The sequence below is a fragment of the Chlamydotis macqueenii genome, chromosome 24, assembly GCF_036417535.1.
Source record: "Chlamydotis macqueenii isolate bChlMac1 chromosome 24, bChlMac1.mat, whole genome shotgun sequence".
Lineage (NCBI taxonomy): Eukaryota > Metazoa > Chordata > Aves > Otidiformes > Otididae > Chlamydotis > Chlamydotis macqueenii.
The window spans coordinates 592,220-614,034 of record NC_141579.1 but is presented as its reverse complement, the minus strand read 5'-3'; the positions used below and the strand labels follow the sequence as shown (position 1 = coordinate 614,034).

At 59.2% G+C, this 21,815-nt stretch overlaps 1 protein-coding gene and 1 long non-coding RNA gene across 10 annotated transcripts; one reads left to right on the top strand and one right to left on the bottom strand.

Annotated features, from left to right (window-relative positions):
* Nucleotides 1–1,195: 1,195 nt before the first annotated feature.
* Nucleotides 1,196–18,128, bottom strand: ST3GAL4 (ST3 beta-galactoside alpha-2,3-sialyltransferase 4). 9 transcript variants are annotated; one of them, XM_086766339.1, is made up of 13 exons: nucleotides 18,059–18,114; nucleotides 9,964–10,024; nucleotides 5,353–5,484; nucleotides 4,798–4,876; nucleotides 4,184–4,265; nucleotides 3,642–3,722; nucleotides 3,439–3,536; nucleotides 2,708–2,768; nucleotides 2,359–2,454; nucleotides 2,073–2,262; nucleotides 1,799–1,942; nucleotides 1,553–1,696; nucleotides 1,196–1,431 (listed from the first exon to the last, which is right to left on the bottom strand). In XM_086766339.1, exons 3-13 carry the CDS (start codon nucleotides 5,383–5,385, stop codon nucleotides 1,345–1,347), a joined length of 1,095 nt encoding a protein of 364 aa, XP_086622465.1. In that variant the 5' UTR covers nucleotides 5,386–5,484; nucleotides 9,964–10,024; nucleotides 18,059–18,114; the 3' UTR covers nucleotides 1,196–1,344. The 9 variants fall into 9 exon arrangements, with proteins under 9 accessions (XP_086622465.1, XP_086622462.1, XP_086622463.1 ...); XM_086766336.1 differs by lacking the exon at nucleotides 18,059–18,114 and adding an exon at nucleotides 13,942–14,207; XM_086766337.1 differs by lacking the exon at nucleotides 18,059–18,114 and adding an exon at nucleotides 13,942–14,204 and having other exon boundaries at nucleotides 4,196–4,265.
* Nucleotides 10,927–19,897, top strand: LOC147597864 (uncharacterized). The gene is made up of 3 exons (XR_015261059.1): nucleotides 10,927–11,842; nucleotides 11,973–12,095; nucleotides 18,421–19,897. It is a non-coding gene; the product is annotated as an uncharacterized LOC147597864 (long non-coding RNA).
* The last annotated feature ends 1,918 nt before the right edge of the window (nucleotides 19,898–21,815 follow it).

Sequence of the window (21,815 nt, the reverse complement as noted above, 5' to 3'; positions counted from 1 at the left end):
CCTTGGGGACACGGGCGCAGTGGTGGCAGAGGAAAACTGAGGCCACACGGCTCCCGCTGCAGGAGCCAGGAGATGGGGTGTCACGCCGGGGCCGCAGCAGGTAAGGGCTGTCTGTGGGGACACAGGGACGTGGGGACAGTCCTGGGCATGAGCACAAGGACACGGCCCAGGGACATGGCAGGGACAGGGGCTGGGGCATTTGGGGACACAAGGACACTCTCAGCCCCATGCTCACTCACCCTTGCGCCCACTCACACCCTCTCAACCTTGCACTCGCTCACTCACCCTCCCGCTCACCCTTGCGCCCACTCACACCCTCTCAACCTTGCACTCGCTCACTCACCCTCCCGCTCACCCTTGCACTCGCTCACTCACCCTCACGCACACTCACCCTGGTGCTCACTCACCCTCTCCCCCCACGCTCCCCCCCAGCCCCCGCCCCAGGAGCACCCAGCCCGGCCGCACCAGAACCTTTATTGGGTGCCGGCAGGAGCCCGCACCCCACAGACCCCTCCCACCCCACACCCCCAGCTGCAGAGGGGACCCTGCACCATTTTGGGGTCACCTCCAAACCTCCACCTCCCCACCATCACCACCACGTTGCACCCCAGGGCGGGGGCCTCCACGATAAATAAGCTTTTAAATTAATTAAATTAAACCGCCTCGCCCCGAAAAGGGCGCCTGCAGACCCCAAGGCCGGGCACCTCAGGGTGCCCTCACGTGTGGCGGGGGGGGGCTGTGGGGACGAGCCCCTGCGCCAGCGCTAAGGCACGGGACGAGGCCACTGAGTAAAGAGAAAATTAAAAAAAAAAAAAAAAAAAAAAAAAAAAAAGAAAAAAGGGGAAGGGGAGGGAAGAATTAAATACTGGGGGGGGAACCAGGGCAGGGAGGAGGTGATGGGGGCCCCAAAGGCTCCTGCTCCCTGGGGGGGTCCCAGGCCCCCCAATGTCGGCCCCTCAGTGGGGCCCTCGTCCGAATACGAGGGGATCGAGGGAAAGGGAAAGGCCAGGGCACGGGCTCCTGCCCCCGGCTCGGCCCCCCCAGGCCTGCTGGGAGGGTGGACACCCCCCACCCCAAAAACCCCCTCCAGTTCCTCCGTATCTTCAGTGCGTCGGTAGAAAAGGCGCCGGCTGCAACGCCGCGGCCCCGCGGGGCTCCCTGCGCCCCCCAAATCCCAGGGGGGGACACACGCTCCAGCGCGGCCCCCGCTCCAGCCCCCGCTCGCTCCAAGAGTCCCTGGGACCACGGTGACGGCAGCGACAAGGCCGCTCTGTCCTCGGGCGCGGCGCGTGCGGCCCCGCGTGCGGAGCGGGGCGACGCCGTGGCTGCGCAGCCCCCGCGCCCTCAGAAGGAGGTGAGGTTCTTGACGAGACCCAGCTCCAGCATCCGCTTGATGGCCGCCGCCTCGTGCGAGACGTTGTGCTCAGACGCCTGCGGGACGGGACGCGGCTCAGCGCCCACGGTGGAAGGGATCCTCGAACGGAGCGGGGCGCGATCCGCCCCGTCGCGGGGGAAAAGCAAAGACGGAGGAAAAGCGGCGGTAGATACTTACGGCCATGGACTTGAGCGTGATCTGCTCATAGTAGTGGATGGTTTGCTTCTTGTTGGCCGAGTCGGGGTAGCCGAAGCCAGCGATGTGCACCAGGTCGCAGAAGTGCAGCGCCAAGGTGATGGCCAGCAACCCCGTGGTGGGCTTCTGGGGGGAGAGGGCGGAGGGAGGAGGTGTGCCTTGAGCCGTGAGGGGGATGTCACCCCGCGGCGGGGGGGAGCAGGGTGCCGGCCATCCTCCCCCCGTTACCTGTTTGACCTTCCGTGGTTGCTTCATGGGGAGGTTGAGCAGTTTCGCAGCGGTCACTTCCATGTAATACGGGTTGAGGACACGCACTCGCTCCGGGTTGGCGTCCCAGATCAACGGGGGCTGCTTCCAAAACCCTTTCCGAACCTACGAGAGGACGGAGGTGGCCAGCGGCGCCCCGCTAAGACAGGTATGTCCCCAAGGGCGGGGTGGAACGAGGGTCGGACCCCGGAGCAGCCGGGGAGGGGTTGGAACCGCTTCCCCACCACACTTTTACCCTCTTCTTGTCGTTGAGGATGGCCTCCATCCACTGGAAGTCCATGGGTTTGAAGGGCACCAGCACCAGCAGCGTGTCGGGGTTGTTCTCCGTCCTGGGGTCAAAGTGGGCCGACTCCGGGTAGAAGAGGCGCATGGTGGTTTTGGAACCCACGTCCTGCTCGTAACCGTGGACCGGGGCGTTGTTCAGCCTTGGGGAGGCGGGGGGACACGGGGACGTCACAAGCGTCAAGCCCACGTGCGGGCAGCACCGGGGAGGGCTCAGCGGGATGCACGCGGGGCCGTACCTGATCACAACGTCGTACGTGTTGATGGTCTCCCCCATGGAGCTGTTGCGGAGCCGGTGGCCGTTGCCCACCACCGCGCACCTCCGGCACTTCAGGCTGCGAGAGGAAAAGCCCCGTCTCAACCAGACCTGCTCTAAACCAGGGCGGTTTTAACCCCCAAGGAGGGGTTTTAAATCCCACGTCATCCACTCTGCAGAGCTTCCCTCGCTCCGTCCACCACCCCCAGGTCACAAAGGTTCGTTTTACCAAATCCTGAGCCGACAATGCGCAAACCTTCCCCCTCCCCGAGAGAGCAACGATGAAGAGAGAGAGAGACCAAAAAAAGCCCCCAAGCCCACCCCGGCGTTACCTCTGGATGCTGTCGGGCAGGGCGTAGCGGGTGATGGATAGCAAGCGCAGGAGGACGTCTTCTGCAAAGCACGGGCGAGGAGAAGGTGAGGAAGGCACCTCCTGCCTGCTACAATCTCCTCATGCCATTAACCCCAGCTCCCCCCAGACTGGGGCAGATAATCCTCGGCTTGGCAAAGCCTGGCCCAGCCTAAATCCTTTTATAGCGACCCCACAACGGAGCAGGGGAGGAATGTGAGGAGTTCTTCCCCCGACGATGAAGCAGCGGCGTGAAACAACATATGATGAACTGACCGCAACCCCCGTTCCCTCTTCCCCCCTGTGCCATTCAGGGGGAAGGTAGTAGAGATAATTTTAAACCTGGGAAGAGGGAGGGGTGGGGGGAGGTTATCTTGTTCCCTGTCTCATTTTCCAGCTATTTTTAGCAATAAATGAATAGTTTTCCCTGAGTCTGTTTTGCCCGTAACAGTAACTTCAAGGCTCCCTGTCCTTATCCCAAACCTCGAGCCTTTTTCCTTATATTATCTCCCCCTGTTCTCTCAGAGGGTGGGGAGAGCGAGAGAGCGACTGCATAGTCTGGTCCCGATTGGGGCTGAACTACGACACCGCAAAAGAAAAAAAAAAAAAAAAAGAAAGAAAAAAAAAGAGAAAAAAAAAAAAGAAAAGTCACCCTGCAGACGTTTTTGAGAAGAGCAGACATAAAAACCCACGGCGAGCGCTGCCGGGGCTTACCGCTTCCTTTCGTGCCGTAGGGCAGCTCGTAGAGCGACGGCGTCTTCACCCAAAAATAGTCCTTCAGCTGCAAGAAGAGCGGGTGGTCCCTCGTGTAGCTGCCGAGGAGCAAAGGGCCGGTGAGAGCGGGACGGGGGACGGCACGGGGCGGGGGTCCTGGCTCTGCGTCCCCCCCGCTCCTTGCTCCCAGCTCCGGTACTCACTTCCCAATGAGCTGCGCTGCTTTCTTTTCCACCTCCCCGAGGGGACAGGTCGTCTTGTTTTCTTGCACGGGGAAATAAAAGCTGTAAGGGAAAAAATTAAAAATAAATAAATTTTTTTTTAAAAAAGAGGAATTCTGCCTGCTCTTCTGCATCCTCCTCCCGGCAAAGTGGGCTCCGGCAGCGCTGCGATATCGCCGGCCAGATTTAAAGTCAGCTCTGGAGATTTATTTGCTGGGCTTGCAGCCTTGCATCGGAAGAGGTCTCTCTTGCCCTGCTCGTAGACCTCACGCTCCCTGCTTTCCCCATCTCCATCAGCATCGCCGGGATTGGGAAGAGAGCGGGCTTTTCCCTTCCTCCCGGGCTCAGAAAAACACCGGCATTTGCCGAAAACCTCCCAGAATCCGACCACCAGCACCTCCTCCAGCACGCTGCCCCCTCCCCGGTCCCCCAGGACCCAGCAAGACGATGCTCCCGCATCCCTGCGCTCCAGCGAGCGAAGGAGAGGGCAGGAGGTCCCGGAAACGTTAAGGAAAGCCACTCACAGCTGTGTGTACCTGTCTTCCCGGTAGATCGAGTACCAAACCATCACCAGAAACAGCGCCAGCACCCCGAGTATCTTCCCTCCTGTGCGCCCGGAGAGCAGGGGAGGGGAAAAAAAAAAAAAAAAAAAAAAAAAAAAACCAAACAAACAACAAATCACCGTCAAGTCAGTACCGGGGGTTTGGATCGTCGGATGTTTGGGGACCTGCAGCACCCCCGGGATGCGTCCTGGTAGATCCAGGATTGCGGAGCCGGCCCCGGCAAAGCCTTCTCCCCAGGCACGGTTTCCCCGGGGAGGAGTGGCTCCGAGAAGGAGCCGGGCTGATTTTGTCCCAGGTCCAAAACACCTCTGACATCCCTGCGTCAAAGGCCGCACACATCCCTGTGTCCGGGCGCCTCCATTCCATTTTCCTGCCGAAAATGCCCAAGGGCTACCAGATGCCCGAGCCCGGAGGACCCCAAAATCCCCCTTCCCCGCGTGATTGCCCCATCACCCAACTGGAGCTGCAGCAAAGCAGCACCCTACCCCCAAAGCCAAATTTCCCAAAGCAAATCCCCCAGGATTTGGAAAGATTTGGAAAGACGGAGACAGGACGGCCCCCACCGTGGGACTCACGGGACTTGTTGATCATTTTTCTCAGCAGGAGAGGCATCAGGCGAGGGCCGGAGCTCTCATCGCGGCTGCCGCCGGTTACCTGCAGCAGGAAAAGAGGGAAAGGCATCGGATGAGGTCAAAACCCATCGGAGTCACCCCCGAAAACCCCGTCCGAGAGGCATCGCCCCCCCGCCAGCCCCATCCGCGCCGGCATGGGGGCTCCCCAGGGGATTTATTTCCATGTAAATCCCCATTTCTCTGCCCCGCAGAGTTCATAAGAGCCAGGCAGGCGGCCGCGGTTCCCAAGCAGCCTCAGCTGTAGAGGTTAAACACCGAAATTCCAAAGGAAAAAAAGAATTAAAGAGGAAAAACGAGCCACCAGAGGAGTTTCAACGGCAAAATCCCAAATCGCCCAAATCGACGCCTGTGGCGGGGGTCATTTTAAGCCCAGCCCTGGCTCAAGCACCCGCCCGGCACCAGCCGCCGCAGGTACGAAGCCAAACGCGCCGCCGCCGCCGCGCCAAGCAGAAAGGACAGGAGCCGCCCAGCCGGACCAAAGCAAAGAGCATCACGTACTTGGGGAACCTCCACGGCCTTCGGTTCGACCATCCCGGCCCGGGGAAAGGGGGGTGCCGCAAGCTTAACGCACGCGCCAGCGCCGGCCGGGGAAGCGGGGTGACTTTTTTCCTCCTCCGAAACCTCCTGCTCCTGGAACGAGGCAGCAAAGAGCCGTGGTGGGAACCACCCCGGGACCAGCTCAGCCCCATCCCGTCGCGACACGGCGAGCGTGGAAAATGAACTTACCGGGCGGGAGAAGTTTTGGGCTGCACGGGAGACTTGGCTCCCCAAGGATAAATCCTACTCTAAGCCCGGCTCGGAGTTGGGCTTGGCTTTGTCACCTCGCAACCGAGCTGCTCCCCGCTCCGGACCGGCCGCGTCTCGGAGGAGGAGAGGGCGAGGAGGTGCCGAACGCCCAGCCAAGAGGAAAGGTGCACGCCCAGGGCTGGGTGATGGAAATTCTGGTCTCGAGAGATTAGTCAACTTGTTCGGCGGGGGGTGGGCACCCATCTCAGCACCCCACCCCACCTAATGAAGCGCCGTTAACGAGCCCCACACCTGCCGCTGGGTTCAGGACGGGGCCACGTCCTCACCCAGTCAAGAATGAGTCAAGAGCAGCGGCTTTTGGGGCAAAATAGAGCAAGAAAGAGGAGAAACGGGACCAGAGATGGCCCCACCAGAGCCAGGCTGCTCCCCTCCTCATCAGCGGGCTCCTGAAATTAAAAGGGCAGGAAGGGCAATTAATTAAAAAGAGCAGGAAGGGCAATTAAAAGGGAATTAAGCACCATTAAACCCTGCTACAAGCAACGGGGCGGGATGCGAAGGAAAGAAAACCGCGTCCGTTTGACAGCAAAGCGCAGGGACGGGGACGATCGAGGCGGTGCCTCCTGAACCACTTCTCCTCCGTAAGACACGGCTACCAAACCCCTTCCCGCTGAATCCCGGCCCCGCCATCCCCCGGGGACCCCGGGAAGGGGAAGCAAGAGCCCTCTCCTCGATTTACAGCCTGGCTCTCATCCCGCTTCGGTATTTCTGCCTCCCGCCTTGGGCAAGAAAGGGAAGATCAAACTCACGATCACGTCTTCAAGGGTGGGAGCAAGCAGGGACGAGGAGCTTGGGGGGGGGGGGTCTCGCCCCTTTGTACATTTACATTTGATTGAAAAAAATAAAATTAGGGGAAAGTAAAAAGCAGCTTGTCTTTTCTTGGGGTTGGTTTGGTTTTTTTTTTGCCTAGCAAAATTGTCCGCAAAAGCCCCCCGAGGGGAAATCTGCCGCCGCAGCTGGAGGCCGGCGATGCTCCGTGGGGCCGAGCGCCCCGCTTCGCCCAGGGCGGGGGTGCTGCCGGGCGCCGGGACCCCAATTTAGCACCCAATTCACGCCCCAGCCCTCTCCTCCGGCGCCAGATCACCCAGCCGAGCTTAAGACACTGGGAAAATCCGCTCTCACCTCCAGTGTTTGCTTTTACATACCAGCTTGGGTTTTTTTAATATTTTTTTTTAAGGCTTTATGATCTTTTCCCAGGCTTGTACGCACAAGCTGGGCCTGATGCAGAACTTATCTAAGACAAACAGCTTTAATAATCCCCGAGGAAAATGAACACTGTTTAGCGAAGCGTTCGGGGAATGCGGAGCAAAACAGAGCACACCCAGGCTGCCCCCGCGCCCGGGCCAAGGCGGAGGTGATTTTGGAACGAATTCAAGCTCCCCCCCGGGCCTTGCACGACCAGATCCGCAGCCGAAAGCAGAGCGGCAGAATCCCAGCGCCCCGAGCCAGCGGCTCCCTCCGTCCCGGGGACGCGGAGCTGGTGGATGCTAAAGAAGGGTCCCGTCGGTCCCCGCAGCATCTTCGGCCGGTTCAGCCCTCACCGCAGCATCCCCCGGTCCCCCGTCGCAAAGTTTCTCACCGCGGCGTCCCTCCGGTCCCCCATCGCCGCAGCATCCCTCGGCTGGCAGGGCGAAATTCAGCGCTCGGCCCTCGCACGACGCAGGCCGCCCGCGCCTTCGGTCCCCGGCCCCGCAGTTGGGAGCAAAGTCCCGGGCGGATTCGGCTCCCCACGCTTGGAAGGGGCGACCAAAAAAAAAGCCCCCCTCTTTGATGTCTCAGCAACGCAGGAGGGAGCCCAACCCCGTATCTCCATCTATCCCCGTCTTCCCCCACGGCCTCAACGGCTCCGGCACCTCCGGGTTTAAGTCACGTCAATCCGCAAAGCGGCAGCAGGCGCGGGGCCAAGCTGCTCCCAGCCCACTTTTTTTTTTTAAAAAAAAGCATTTAAAGCCGTGGAGCAAACACGTGGAGGGGGTGATGTGATTACAAATCCCCCCACCCCATCCCGGCACAGACGGACAGCGATCCCAGCCGCTGCCATCCCGGCAAAGCATCCGTGGACCGGCAGCAAAAAAGCTTTTGGTACTTCTGTGTTTCCATGGTAACCCAGGGACTGGGAAAACGAAGGGTGACACGAGGCGAGGACACCTCTCCCACGCTCCCACCATCCCATCCCGCACAGCCACGCAGCACGGAGCCGCCTGGTCCAGCCTCCCTGGGGAAAGGATTTTCATCGGAGAACGAGCATCTCCGATGGGAGAAGGGATTGGAAGGGATCCCGCCGGAGGAGAGGGATGCACCGGCAGTCCCAAGGGATTCACGCATGGCAGCGGGAACCGAAGGGAGACGGACAGACCTGAGCCGCACCTGAGCCTCGTGGGGACCGGGACGGATCCTGCGCTCCATTTTCAGGACGACAGCCGGGACGGACCCCCAAGGAAGCAGTTTACAGCCCCGGGATCTTCCGAGCCCCCACCCCGTACGTTTTCTCCACGCGGTAGGGCCGGGATCGCCGGAGGAGCCTGGCAGGTGCCGGCTTACCCCCCGCATCGGCTCGGCCGCATCCTGCCTCAGCAAAACCACCGCGTGCCGGAGCCTGAACGCGAGCTGGGAGGCGGCCGGGGGCAATCCTCCGGGAAAAGGATCCGGCCAACTCGAGGTGCTTCCCGGGCTTGGCAGAGCATCAAAGCTCCCCAAATCCTCAGCCTGGCATCCCAAAGCTTCCTCGCCCTGGCTGCTGTGAGCTCCAGGTGCTCAGGGATTTTTCTTTTGTTTTTTTTCCAAGCTGGGAAGGAAATCAAGACCCAGAGCGGGGAGGAAAACTTTGCGGGATCACAAACCATCGGGGTCTGGATCCGATCCCCTCAAGGGATGCTGCGGTGGGACGGGGATGCTGATCCCCCAGGCCGGGGGACGCAGGGGGTCGTTAGGACGCAGCGCCGCAAAAATCAGCTGTTGGACAGCCATCGCCCCGCCACAGGCACGGAGAGCCAGCCGCTGCCGCCGGTGCCCACGTTTATCCCATTTTAAGAGCCCTGCGAGTCACTTTAAAGGAATCTTAATTGCTCCTTAATCGGAGAGGCAGCGCTGTTTCCTTAGCCCATGGTATCCTTGGCACACGGTAACCCGGCCAGAGATCTACAATAAGGGGGGAAAAAACCAAACCATGACCTCGTTGGCATGCAAGCCGTAACAAAACATTTACCCGTGACAGGGTGCAATCTCGGAGGTGACGACAGGTGGGACGAGTATTCCCATGGCGGCAGGTCCCGGAACAAATCCGGGCTGCTCCCGCTTGCTGAATTTAACGCGCTCAGGAGCTGAAACCCGGTGCCGCTGCCATCCTCTCCTCTTCCCCTATTTTTTTTTTTTTTTTTAATCCTTGCAGCAGGGAAAAAACACAGGGATGGGACCCAAATCCCTTCCTGCGGCCCCGGAATGCTGGCTGCACGGGTTTACCCGAGCATCCCACGCCTCCGGGGTCACCCGTGCCACCAGCGGAGCCACAGGGCCCCTCCTCGGTGAGTCATTATTACAGGTTATATATTGCTATTTATGTTATGTAGGTTTAATCACTCCTTTCCTATTTAAAAAAAAAATAAAATAAAAACCTTTTCCTGCCGAGTGCGGCTCGCTACAACCCGAAGGTTACAGCCGAGACGCCGGCGGAGAGCCGAACCCCCCATGGGGGCACAGCCCCACGCTAACGAGACGAGGGCGACGATTTTACACCCGTGGGATTTCACCGCCCAGCCCCACCGCAGCGACCCAGCCGCCCCTTCCTCCTACCCGCCCCGGCCGGTTCCCGTTCGCCATCGCCGTGTTTACTCGCCAGCATCTCCATCCTCGGGGATTGCCCAGGGACGCAGGCGGCAACGGCGGGAGCGGCTTTGGCGACGCGGCTGCAGACCGACCGCCCCCCGAAAAAAACGGCAGAAAGTCCCCTTTGCAAGGCTGCAAGCGCCACCTTAACCCCTCCCCGCCACAACCGGCCTGCGGTTTCTCTTCCGGCCCCGAAACCTCTGGGGTGAAGCAACCGGGTGGATTTACCCCCCTGCCCCAACGCCGCCTCCCCTGCTCTTTCCTCCCACGTTAACGCTCGCAGAGGAAAATATCCAGAAAATAACTTGCTCCATCACTTCGCGCCCCGAGCATCGCCTCAGCGCTCTGCTGACCCCACGAGCCACCGCGGGAGGAGGACGCTCGTCTCTGGGAGACGTTTTCCAGCACCCCCAGCAGCAGGAAAGGCTGGAGCCGGCCGCCGACGGGGCGGCAATAAGCTGGCAAGAGGTCACGGCTACTTACGGTCCGTCCTCTCGGTCCAGGCAGGAGCTCGGTGGGACCTACGAGGCCATCCTCTCTTCCCCTAGCAAAAGGAAAAGGGAAAACATCCTTAGGGATACGGCAACCCGCACCGGCAGTGCGCGAGGGATGCTCCGCTTCGCAGCCATCCACCTCCGAGGATCCAGCGGATCCCCGCTGATGCCCAGCCGCGAGCGCCGGCGGGAACCAGCCCCGGCGCCGTGGTGGAAGGGCCATCATGTGTTGCAGAGGATGCTCTTCGCAAAGCCACCCACCTCCTCCGGCGCCCGCAGCACCCGGGGCTGGGCTCTCAGCTGCTTTTAAGGAGGAGGCGCAGTTCAGAGCCCGGACCCTGCCGTAGGTTTCTCCAACGCCTCTTGGCCTTTCCCACCAAAATCCCCTCCCGTGACTCACTTGGATTTTTAGGAAGCGGGTGATGCCCGTTCCCATGAGAATGCCGCCCCACTCACCCTGAGATGCTCCGCAGCTCTCCTGCCTTCCCACATGGACGATACTCCTTCCTCCCACACCTCCAGCATCTCTTCCCTCTAAACTTTCAAAATTATCCATCCTCACCCAGCACTTCCTTACAATTTGGGGAAGGAAAAGCCCCACCGAGAAACTGCCATGCACAGAAACCCTCTGCAAGGGCAGGTGCTCTGCATCCAGCTTAATTACCCCAGCTAACGAGCAGCAAGGTGGGGTCACAGATCCCCCCCTCCAAAAAAAAAAAAACAAAAAACAAAACCACCAACAAACCACACAAGGAACAACCACAGCCCAGTTTGGTGTGAGGAAGGGCAGGGCAGATGGGGAGCCTGCCTAGAGAGATGAGGAGGAGGAGGATGCTCAGAGCTGCCTGGGGGTGGGCGAGGGCAGCCCTCTGTCAGGAGACCATCATCCCTTAGACCACGGGGAGGATTCGAGGTCTCGCCCGAAGCTGGTCTTTCCAGCTCGACTGGAAGAGCCCGGATCGCCGCCGGCCTCCCCAGGACGGTTCTCCAGCCTCCCACCACCCGCCGACGCAATCGGCCATTCCCAGCCCAAGGTCCGGAAAAAAAATCCTGTCACGGCTCAGGCTCCTGCCAGCCCGAGAGCTGCCGTCTCCACCGCTCGCCGCGGGCAGCTCAACCCATCCGGCAGCTGATCCCGGCAGGAAATGAACGTCCCGTATCCCAGAGTCCTCGAAAACTCCGAACCAAGCTGAATTTCACCCCTTCTCCTCCCCAGGCTCCCAGCTACACCGCCTGCCGTAGCTTCCCCTCCTGCCAAGCCGCATTTAAACACTGATTTCCAAATTCCAGAGGGGGTAGAAGGCACCTTGTGCTCTGCCCCCCCTCCTCAACACCTCCGCTCCGGGATGCTCCCGGCTTGGGGCGGAATCCCTCTCGTCCATCATCATCCTCACCAAGGACCGGACCCCCTGGGCGGCTGTTAAAGACGAGGGGAAGATGGAGACGGCGTTTCTCCTCCTTCCACCAGCCGGACCTGACGCAAGGCAGGCGTCCGTCCGTCGGCGCTCCATCGCCGGCGCCAGTATCCCTCCGTTGAAATTCCCTCCCGAGCAGGGAGAGAGCAAAAGCCGGGCCGGGAGGGGAATAAAATCCAGGTGAGCTCATCTTCCGCCTCCGGAGACAACGTCTCTGCTTGGCACGAGCGAGGTGTCTCCAAGCCGGCACATCCCCCACATCACCCCCGTCGCTATCGCCCCGGGACCAGGAGCTCGCTCGCTCGGCAGGTATCCAGCAGGAGGTGATCCGGCCGCTTCCCGGCCGTCCTTCGGCCGAGCCAAAGGTGTCATTCCAGCGCGGGATGAGATTTTTTGGTGGAGGTTTCCCCGCTGGCCCTCACCCCAGCATCCCGGCGGATGCTCCCTGGCCAGGTGAGCACGGAGGGAGAACCAGCAGAACCCCCATCCTCCACCCCAACTGGGGTTTTCTAAATCAAATTAATAATTTTATTAAAAATAAAATAATTTAATAAACATATTTCTACCAAATCCCCGAGAACAGGAGGAAAAGCAAAGCTGTCCAGCCAAGCCGGATTATCCGAAGCGGCGACCAACCTAAAAATAAACGACCGCTATTTAAGGATGAGCCTCCCGTGATAAAAACTCCCCCTCAAAAACAGAAAAAGTAAGTAATAAGCATGAGAAATCACTGCTGGGGTGCTTCCCATCATCCATCAGACAAAAAAAAAAAAGCCTATTTTGGGTTTATTTCTTAGAAAAACTCTGTGCTTCCACGAGGAGAGCATCCCTGGGCTTAAAGCCGCCGATTTGCAGACACTCCACGCGTTCAGGCGAGGCGGGCGGAGAAATAATTAAGACTTAAATACGCGTTTGCATAATGCAGATGATCTGTCAATTTAACTTGTAAATGCAGCTGGAATTAAGCAGCGACTTTGTTAATTAGGTAGCAAAGGGGCCTGGGAAGCCCCAGCTCCGCGGAAGAACCGACCGTAAGGACGCTAAAGCCGAATTTGCCGGGGGACGCGGGGGCTCGGCAGCGGCGGGGTGGGTTTTGTCCTCCCCGTAACGCGGCGCCGGGGCACCAAGCCCTTGCCTTCACCCCTGGTTTTGTCCCAAAAGCTCCCAGCTCCTTCATCAGGAGCTGCCCTGCACCGAAAGCCGCGCGGGCCGCCATCTTTAAAAAAAAATGGGCAGGGGGAAAAGAGCCCAGGGTCGGATTTTTGAGGACAAATCCCGTCTTTTCTGTCGCATCAATAGCGCGCTTTGAAAGCCGGGCTCTGGGCCACGCTCGGCTCCCCCACCCCAAATTCCAGAGCTCCCAGACCCGCCCGGGCGGGGAACCTGTTGAGCCCATCTGGGCACGAACAGAAGCTCCTTTGTGATTTTTTTTTTTTCCTTCTATTTTTTGGTTTTGAAGCGCGCTGGTTATCGCGCGGGGGTGGGCTCGAGGACTTCCCAGCCCTCGGCGCGGTTCCTGACGCCTTGTTCTCCGCTTTAACCCGGCACGGGGACCGCAGCATCACATTCACCCCCTGGAGCCCTTTGCTCCCCTTAATTTTGGACACCAACCCCTCATCCCACCCCCTGCTCGGTCCTGCATCCCCCCAACCCACTCGCATCCCCTCTTGCTGCGTTTTTCCCCTGTATTTCTCACTTTCCACCCCATTTTTCCCTCGCGATGCCCCGGCGCTCTCCACCAGACTCCATCCCAGCTCATCCACATACAGATTTTAAAAATAAATTAAAAATAAAACCCGACAGAAACATCGCAAGCAGCTCAAAACCTGACGCGGGATCCGACCCGGGGCTCCAGGCCGTGCGAGGCCGCGGGGCGAGCTGCAGCCTCTCGCCGCCGGCATCGCGCTCCGCTTAGAAAAACTGAGGCTCGGCTGACTCAGCCCTGCCGGATATCGGGATGCCGAATCCGTCCGGGAAAGCTTTGGCGAGGCCGCCGGCGAGCCGGGGGAGACATTTTGCAAGGGGAAGAGGCGAAGCGGGAACGGCATCTGGAAGCGATCGGAGGCGCGGAGCCTCTCCCAGGCGCAGCGGGGAATTCCAACGGCGTGAGCTCAGGTTAAAGCCTCCTTCACAGACCCAGGATTAAAAAAGTAAAGCCCAGCTTCAGCGTGTATTATTTTTAAACCTGCAAACACCGAAGGAAAGGAAGCCGGCTGCTCGCCCAGTCCTACCTGGCCGCGGCTTTGCGATTTCGGTTGATTCTGATTCGCAATCACAAACCCCAGAGAAGAGGAGCGACGTCTCCGTAGATTTGTTGATATAATTTTGCAGGCGTGGTGTCGGGAGGAGAGTCCTCCTCCGGCGCTGCGCTGTTTAAAACAGCCTTGCTTGCGTTACGATGCCCTGCTCCATCCATGCCAGGGGATTGCTGCATCCCACCTCCGAGCATCCCTGGCCGCCACGGGCTGCGGCCCCCAAAAATCGCCGCTGCGGCCCCATCCCCGAAGCAAGCGCTCGCCCGCATGCTTCCCGCCCCCGTCACTCCCACCCACCTTCCCGGCGGCTCGGCGGTCCCCATCCCGCACGCATCCACGGCGCAGCGGAGCCGGAGGAAGCGGGAGCAGCGTCCGCGGGCGATGCCGGCACCGCGGCTCGGCGGCCTCCGGCAGACGGCAAAACACATCCTGGAGAGGAGCCGAAGCCCGCGCCAGCCCGAAACCGCTCCCAGCATCCGCCAGTCCAAGGCAAAACCAGGATGGAGGGAGGCTCCTGCTCCGGTTTCGCCATTCCCCACCGGCCAAATCCCTTTCTCCTTCCTCCGAGGAAACTTTCCAGCCCGAGCCCGGTCACATGCAAGGGGTCAGCAGCTGGAAACGCAAGGGATTAGCAAGAACTGGGCTTTTTTTTTTTTTTTTTCCCCCCTCACTTTTCCCTCCCAAGAAGACGCAGGATTTTCCTAGAAAAAGCTCAACGAACACGAGGATCACAGCTGGAGGAGGGAGAAGCCGCCGGTGTCCAAGTGCAAGAGGAGAGCTTGAAAAGAAATGCCAAAAAAAAGAGGATCAGAAGTTGCGAAGAGCAGCGTGAAAGCGTCAAATCATTTCCTCTTCTTGCTGCAAAACCAAAACCGCTCGTCCGAGTGTCCCCGTTAGCATCATATGACGGTCACAGTCCCAGCCTGGGACGGGAGAACGGAGCAGGGATGCGGGCGAAGCCGGGATGCCAACCTCTGCAGGAGCAGGACCGCATCCCTGCTCCTGCCACGCCCAGAGAAAGAAAACAAAAAGGGGGAAAAAAATAAATAAAATAAATTATTTTTTCAGAAAAGCGGGACGGGAAAAGCTCTCACAAACAGGGCTCCCAGCCCAAACCAGCTCTGAAATACCGAGGGCTAAAACAACGGGACCGTCCCCTCATGCAAGAGAATACGTGGAATTTAGAGATATCGCCAAACAATTAGTTTTAATTAATGGGATTCAACTTGTCAGCCAAAACCCCCCGAAAAAGGGCGTGCGGAGGGCCCCGGTCTCACCGGGGCTGGGCTTGGCGTTCCCGCGTCCTGCAGCCCGGCACCCACCTCTGATGTTGGTTGCAAGCAAGGGGACGACCCAAGCTCTGAAAAGCCAGGCTTGGAGATGCACGCACGGGTGTCGCAGGGTTTTAACTTAAACCGGCGTTTTCAATCCACGGGTGGGTTTGTCCTCCACGGGGTCTCACTCCTTGGGCTAGGGACCAGGAGGATGCTCTGGCCACCATCATGGTGACACCCTACTCACAGAGCCCCATGGTGGACATCCCTTAAAATTAGTGCCAACACTCGGTTCCTCCTCGTACGCATACGTTTGCAGAGCCCTCGGCCGTATCATAGAATCCCAGAACGGTTTGCGTGGGAAGGGACCTTCAAAGCCCACCCAGTCCAACCCCCCTGCCAGGAGCAGGGACATCTCCAACCACATCAGGTTGCTCAGAGCCCCGGCCAACTTGGCCTGGAACGTTTCCAGGTGGGGTCTCACCAGAGCGGAGCAGAGGGGCAGAATCCCCTCCCTCGACCTGCTGGCCACGCTGCTGGGGATGCAGCCCAGGATGCTGTTGGCCTTCTGGGCCGCCAGCGCATGTTGCCGGCTCATGTTGAGCTTCTCATCCACCAGCACTGCCAAGTCCTTCCCCTCAGGGCTGCTCTCCATCCATTCTCCTCCCAGCCTGGATTTGTGCCTGGGATGGCCCTGACCCAGGTGCAGGACCTTGCACTTGGCCTGGTTGAACTTCATGAGGTTGGCACGGGCCCACCTCTCCAGCCTGTCCAGGTCCCTCGGGATGTCATCCCTCCCCTCCAGCGAGTCGACGGCACCACACAACTTGGTGTCGTCGGCGAACTTGCTGAGGGTGCACTCTATCCCACTGTCCATGTCACCAACAAAGATGTTGAACAGGGCCGGGCCCAGCACGGACCCCTGAGGGACGCCACTTGTGACCGGTCTCCACATGGACACTGAGCTGTTAACCACCACTCTCTGAGTGCGACCACCCAGCCAATTCCTCATCCACCCAGTGGATGTCCTCGTGGGATTCGGTGCACTGCTGCTGCTGTTAAATCATTGCCCAGAGCCAGAGGAGCGAGTAACCCTCTAACGACGCAGATAATTAAGCACAGGGGTTAGGGAGAGTCCAGCGAAGTGCATTGATGCCATCCTCTAGCTTCTAACGATGTTAGGAGTTCGTTAGAGGTTGTGTCATTAGGAGCCGGGGCAGGAAGTTGAGACCTCATGCCTGCAAGACAGCCAGCACCAGAGCTGGAGGCAGCATCTCCTGGGATGAATCCACCTCCGAGTCCTCTGCTCAAGATCTCGGCTCTTCCCAGGCTGGGATCCGGCACGTGCTACAGAGAGCTGCCGTGCAACGCAACGGGAAGGGCAACGCAACACAACAGGAAGCCCAACGCAACACAACGGGAAGCCCGACGCAACACAATGGGAAGCCCGACGCAACACAATGGGAAGCCCAACACAACACAACGGGAAGGGCAACGCAACACAACAGGAAGCCCAACGCAACACAACGGGAAGCCCAACGCAACACAACGGGAAGCCCGACGCAACACAACGGGATTTGCAATTGCGATGCAACATGGCAAGTCCAAATGCAAGTTGACTGCAGCCACCAGTGCCAGCGCCTCCCCCCGCACGGCTAATCGCTGAGCCCAAAGCTCCAGCCCGAGAGCAGTGACCAGCGTGGCCGCGGAAACCCTCAGCGAAGGCAGCTGGGAAAGCCTGGGTAATTCCTCTGCTTCACCGCCAACCTCTCCATCCCCTGGAGCGGTCACAGGGAGAGCCCAGAAGAGTTCAGGACTTTCCCAAAAGCTCCTCCACAAGACTTTCATCTCACTAAGAGACAGGGGCTGAAGTGGCCGAGCAGCCCAACATCAACCCACCGGGCATCGGGACTGCACCCGACGGGGAAAGACGCATCCCACGCCCAACGTCCAAGCTGAGGAGCACAAAAAAGCTCCTGGAGGAAAATTTTCCTTTGTTCTCTGCTCCTCAGCACAACAAAATCCCCATCGGCTCACCCTGACGTTGAAAGATCACAGGGAAAAGTCCAGCTGGTCCTTTCTCCACTCCCTTGGGGTTTGCACCCTCATTTCCCCCGGGAACGAGCCCGCCCCGAGGGAGAGGAGGGCTCCAGGCGCACGCGATGGGGTGGGACGAGATTGGCCAGCATCCTGCACCGGGATGCCCGGATCCCGTACCCGCGGTATCAGACACACCGGGACGGGTCCCTCCTACACCTTTGGGATCACCAGGCTACTGGAGCGCATCCGTCAACCGGTCAGAAGATGGAAACAAAAAAGCTCAGACCGCTGAAATAAATCACCCTCAGCCCGCGCCGCCGCGGGAGCGATACCGTCCAGCGCCGCGCACGGGGCACGTCCTCCCCTCCCCGGGGCCTCCGGGAGGATTTTCCCCGCCTTACGCCGGCATTAATACGGAAAGGAGCCTCCCGTACGCTACGGGAAGATGTCAGAGCACCTCTCGCCGGGGGTCTCGGGGTGGGTTCGCCTTCTGCAGCGGCGGCCGTGGGCAGGAACGACACCGAAGGCCGGGTTTTTCCCGGCGAGACGCAGGGGTTTTGTTTTGCCGGGGTCGAGCGGCAGCAGCCGGAAGGGCATCGCAGGAGCGGGGGCTTTCCTCTCGCCCCTGCCCGTGCCCGCGCCGCCACCTGGAAGCTCAATCACGCTCAGGCGCTAATTACAATAATTAGAAAAATAATAATTAAAAAAAAAAAAAGAAAAAAAAACAGAAATAAAGCTGCTTTCTCGCTTTCTGGTGCGTCGCGCTTGCCGGGGCATCGATGCCAGCAGCGTGGGGTGCACGGGTGGGGGTCCAAGCTTGGGTTAGCAGGGGGTGTGTGTCCCCCGTATCCCCAATTTGCACCCCCCATCCCCAGTTCACACCCCCCTCATGCAAACCCTGCCCGGGAGCTGCAAAGCGGGCAGCGCTGCCTCTCCTGCCCCCCTCCCAGTACAGATGCCCCCACCCCAACCCTTCCAGCCCCCTCCCCAAAAAAAGACACAGGGTTTTTGTTGCCCCCCTCCCCTTTTTGCCCAACCCCAGCAGCTCGCAAACCCACGTGGACCCCCCCCAACCCCTCCCCCCCACGCTGCAGACTCACCATGGATGCGGGAGAAGGGGTTTTTTGGAGGGGGGGGACCGGTGCGGGATGCGGGAGCAGCCCGGCGATGGGCGGGCGGGGAGCGCGCACGCCTGCGCACGCAGCCGGGGGTGGGGGGGGGGGTGCGGGGAGGGAGGGGAAACAGCATCCCGGGAGCTGGAGGCAACCGGTCCCTGCTCCGCATCCCTCCGCTGTGGGGAGGTGGGGGAGGACAACCCCCCTCCCCATGCCCAGCGGACCCCCAGAAATCACAGCCCCCTCCCCAGGAAACCTTAGGGTGGGTTAACCCCCCCTCTTAGCATAAATCTCCCCCCAAGCCCCCAAATAATAGCAATTCACACAATTTTTTTTTTTTTTTTAAGGGGGGTTCGCGCTGTTCCCCCACCGAATCCGCTGAGACATGACGCGTGGAGGACCTGTGGAGCAGCTTTGCTTAGAAATCGTCAACTCAAGTCTTGGGTATTTTATTTTTCCCTGCAGAGAAATTTTAATTCCCACCACAGGAATGCCCCACGTCCAGCCGCCTCGGTCTCCCACGGCGTTTCATTCCCATCCCATCCTCACCATACACAAAATCAGCAGCCGACCCCTTTCGACGGTCCAAAATCCACCCCTCCTGCGCCGGGGCGGGGCTCTGGCCAACCCCTCAGATACTCAGCGACATTAACGCTGATTTTTAAATAAGAAATGATGTGAAATATTGGCTCCGGCAGCAGGCAGCGAAGTTTATTCCTCTTTATGGGGCTGGAAAGACGGGGGGCACTTGGAGGGCACCGGTCCCGTTTGAAGACGGACGCGTTGGTGCTGACTATTAATTGATAAAATATTAATTGATAAAATACCTGTTGAGCTGACAGCTCCGGTTTTCCCGAGCCTAACTGAGCAACCGCATGGAGATTTGAAGAGCATCCTCGCCTCGTCCCTCACCCTCCGCAGGATGGGGTTTCCTTGCCGGTGAGAAGCGAGGCGACGGGGCAGAGTTTTACCCCTGGTGACAGGCGAGCCCACCGTAATTAGGCTTTAATTACCACCGACTTGTGGGTGATCCTGGGGTAATTACTGGGGCCGCAGCTCAGCGGGGGGCTGGGCTTTGCGTGAAGGATATTTAGACCCATCGGCCTCTCGGGTTCCCCCGCTAGGTTTATTGCATCTGAAAACAATAAACGGCGTTCAATAAAACTCCGGCGGTAACGACGCATCCCAAATGTCTGTTTTTACCGTGCCCCCAGACAGAATTTTAAAAGAATGCAAAGCTTCGCTTCCCGGGATCTTCTCGGTCCCCCGCTCCCTCCCACTGGTGATGGTGCGACGGGCTCATTTTGGGGCGACAGACCCCATCCTCGAGCATCCTGCCGTGGCCCAGGGCAGCATCAACAGGACCGAGCGCAGAATAAAAGCAAAGAAGCAAATCCAACACCGGGGAGTTGCTCCGGCTCTCCTCACCTCCAGCTCCTCGTCTCCCACGCGAGCTGCCTCGCCCGGATCTCCGCGCCGAAAGTTCTCGGCGCTGTGGCCTGAGCTTCACCAAGGTTTGAGGAAAAACGAAGGTGATCCCAGGCCGAGCGGCCAACGCCGGTTGCGTCCACCCCGCAGGAAGCTCAGGACCTGTCGTGGCGCTTGCCTTGCCCACTCACACCTCGGGTGGACCCGAAGACCAGCAAAGAGCTTCCAGCGGCCGCCACCGTGTTTTTAAAACCCACCGGAAAACACCGCGCTTTGGAAAGACATTTGCTGCCTTAGCAGAACGCCACGAGCCTTCGCCGGGTGGTTAGTCACGGCTAACGACTACACCCTGCCCTAATATTTAATTTGCAAAGGATAAATTGCCAGTTAGATTAATTCAGCATGATGAGCGCCGAGTAATTTGGAGAAGAAAACGGGGACGGGGGGGAAATCCTGGCTGTTTGAGAAGTGAATTTGTAACGAGCACTGCCATCACCCGGTCTGAATTCGGAAAGCCCATCAATGAAAAGGTTTAGAAAATGCCCCAGCTGTGGCGGGGAGGGACGGGGAGCGCTTTCTTGCCCCACAAGTCCACGGGCAGAGGTTTTGCCATCCCATGACAGCCTCACGCTGTCACCCCGCAGCCGAAACGCTCCCCAAAGGGGACAAAGCAGGAGCCGGGCGCGCACAGCTCTGGTAATAAAGGAGGAGGGGGGATGCCTTCGGCCAGGCTCGCGGCGTCGGCTCGAGAGGGACAAGAATGGGGCGATTCATGCCCAGCACAAACCGGCTTTGTCCCACTGCCTGCCGACCCCCTCGGGCTCACCCTTCCTCAACCCATGGCCTAGAAACGCTGCGTGGCTCAGCAAACCCAGCCCCGGGACCTCAACAAACCCCTCCGCAGAACCGCCAAAACGAATCCCCCTGCCCTCTCCTTTAGGGACAGGCATCTCCCCCTGCTCCGGAGGAGATGGGTGCTGGCCAGGCAGAGCGCTTTCCAGTCTCCCGGGAGAAACGATTCCTCCAGCGGGAGCAGATGGTCTGCGGAAGCTGTGCCGCTCCATCGTCTGTCGCAGCCCTCGGAAAGTCTATTTTCAAGACAGAGTTTTGTTTTTTTTAATACCTGAAGAACAAGGAAGCTTCCTGGGTGCCAGGATGGTCCCATCTGTTGTTTAACCACCTCCACTCCTGGGCTGACCCAGGCGGGTTCATCCAACGTGGGATGTTTCCTCACCCAGGGAGACCAAGCTCCCTCACGGCACAGAAAACGCCCCGGTACGGGAAGAAATCCACCCTTTTCCCTTCGCGACTTAAAACCTAGGGATGCGGAGAGCCAGGGGACAGCCAGCCACGCCGACCCTCTCCAGATCCGCTCCCACAGCAGCTCCTGGATCAGCTCTGGCCCAAGACGTGCTCTGCTCGGGAGACGGGCAGATCTGAACAGGCGGGAAAGCCTCCCCCAGCAGAGACATACGAAAAGGTGGCTGCATCCAAATGCTCTTCCTCTCCTTGCCGCTCAAAGGTACCAGGGAACTGCCCGACCTGAATGTTTATTAATCAGATGAGCTGAACAAAGCCCCGGGCATCTCTGATGGTGCTGCTTGGGATCCAGCCGGCTCCGGGCCGCTCCATGGCAGGGCAGCCCTGTAAACAACAAATCACACCCCATTTTCCCTCCCCAGCAGCAAAAAAAACCCTCCGAGGAGCCCAGCGTGTCGAAAGGAGTAACTGGGGTAGCTGGCAAGACGATTCCTGCGATGACACGCCTGGTTGCCGGCCGCCCGGAAACCAGAGCCCTTTTTGGCAGCAAAAGCTCATTAAGTTTTCAGAGGCCGGTGTCCGGCAGCGAAGATGCAGGGGAAGCGATGGCTGGGTCAGCGGCTCAAGCTCCTCTGTACACAGAAATCATTTTTCCCCACCACAACGGGCAGCTCTTGCTGGGACACAGCCTGAGGAGTTCTTAAACAGGCAAGCAGCGAGGAAGACATGGGTATCTCATTGAAAGAGGAAGAAAAAACAAGGCAAAGTGGCGAAGCAGCCGCAAAGCCATCCAGGGTCTCAGGAGGCTCCTCTGCTGGGAGAGGAAGGAGCAATATTATTTTATTCATTTTATGGTATTTATTTATTGAGCATGCTGAGGAATCCTTGCAAAACTTCGAGAAGCCTGTGCAATCCCGCTCCCAGGGGTAAATTCATAGGAAATAAGCGAAGCTTTCCTAGGACAATGGGTTTTCTTGGACCTCTCCGGCTGCCTCATCCCCTCTTGGGCTGACATTTGGTGGCAGGGGTGGATTTTGGGTGGAGAGGGACGCAC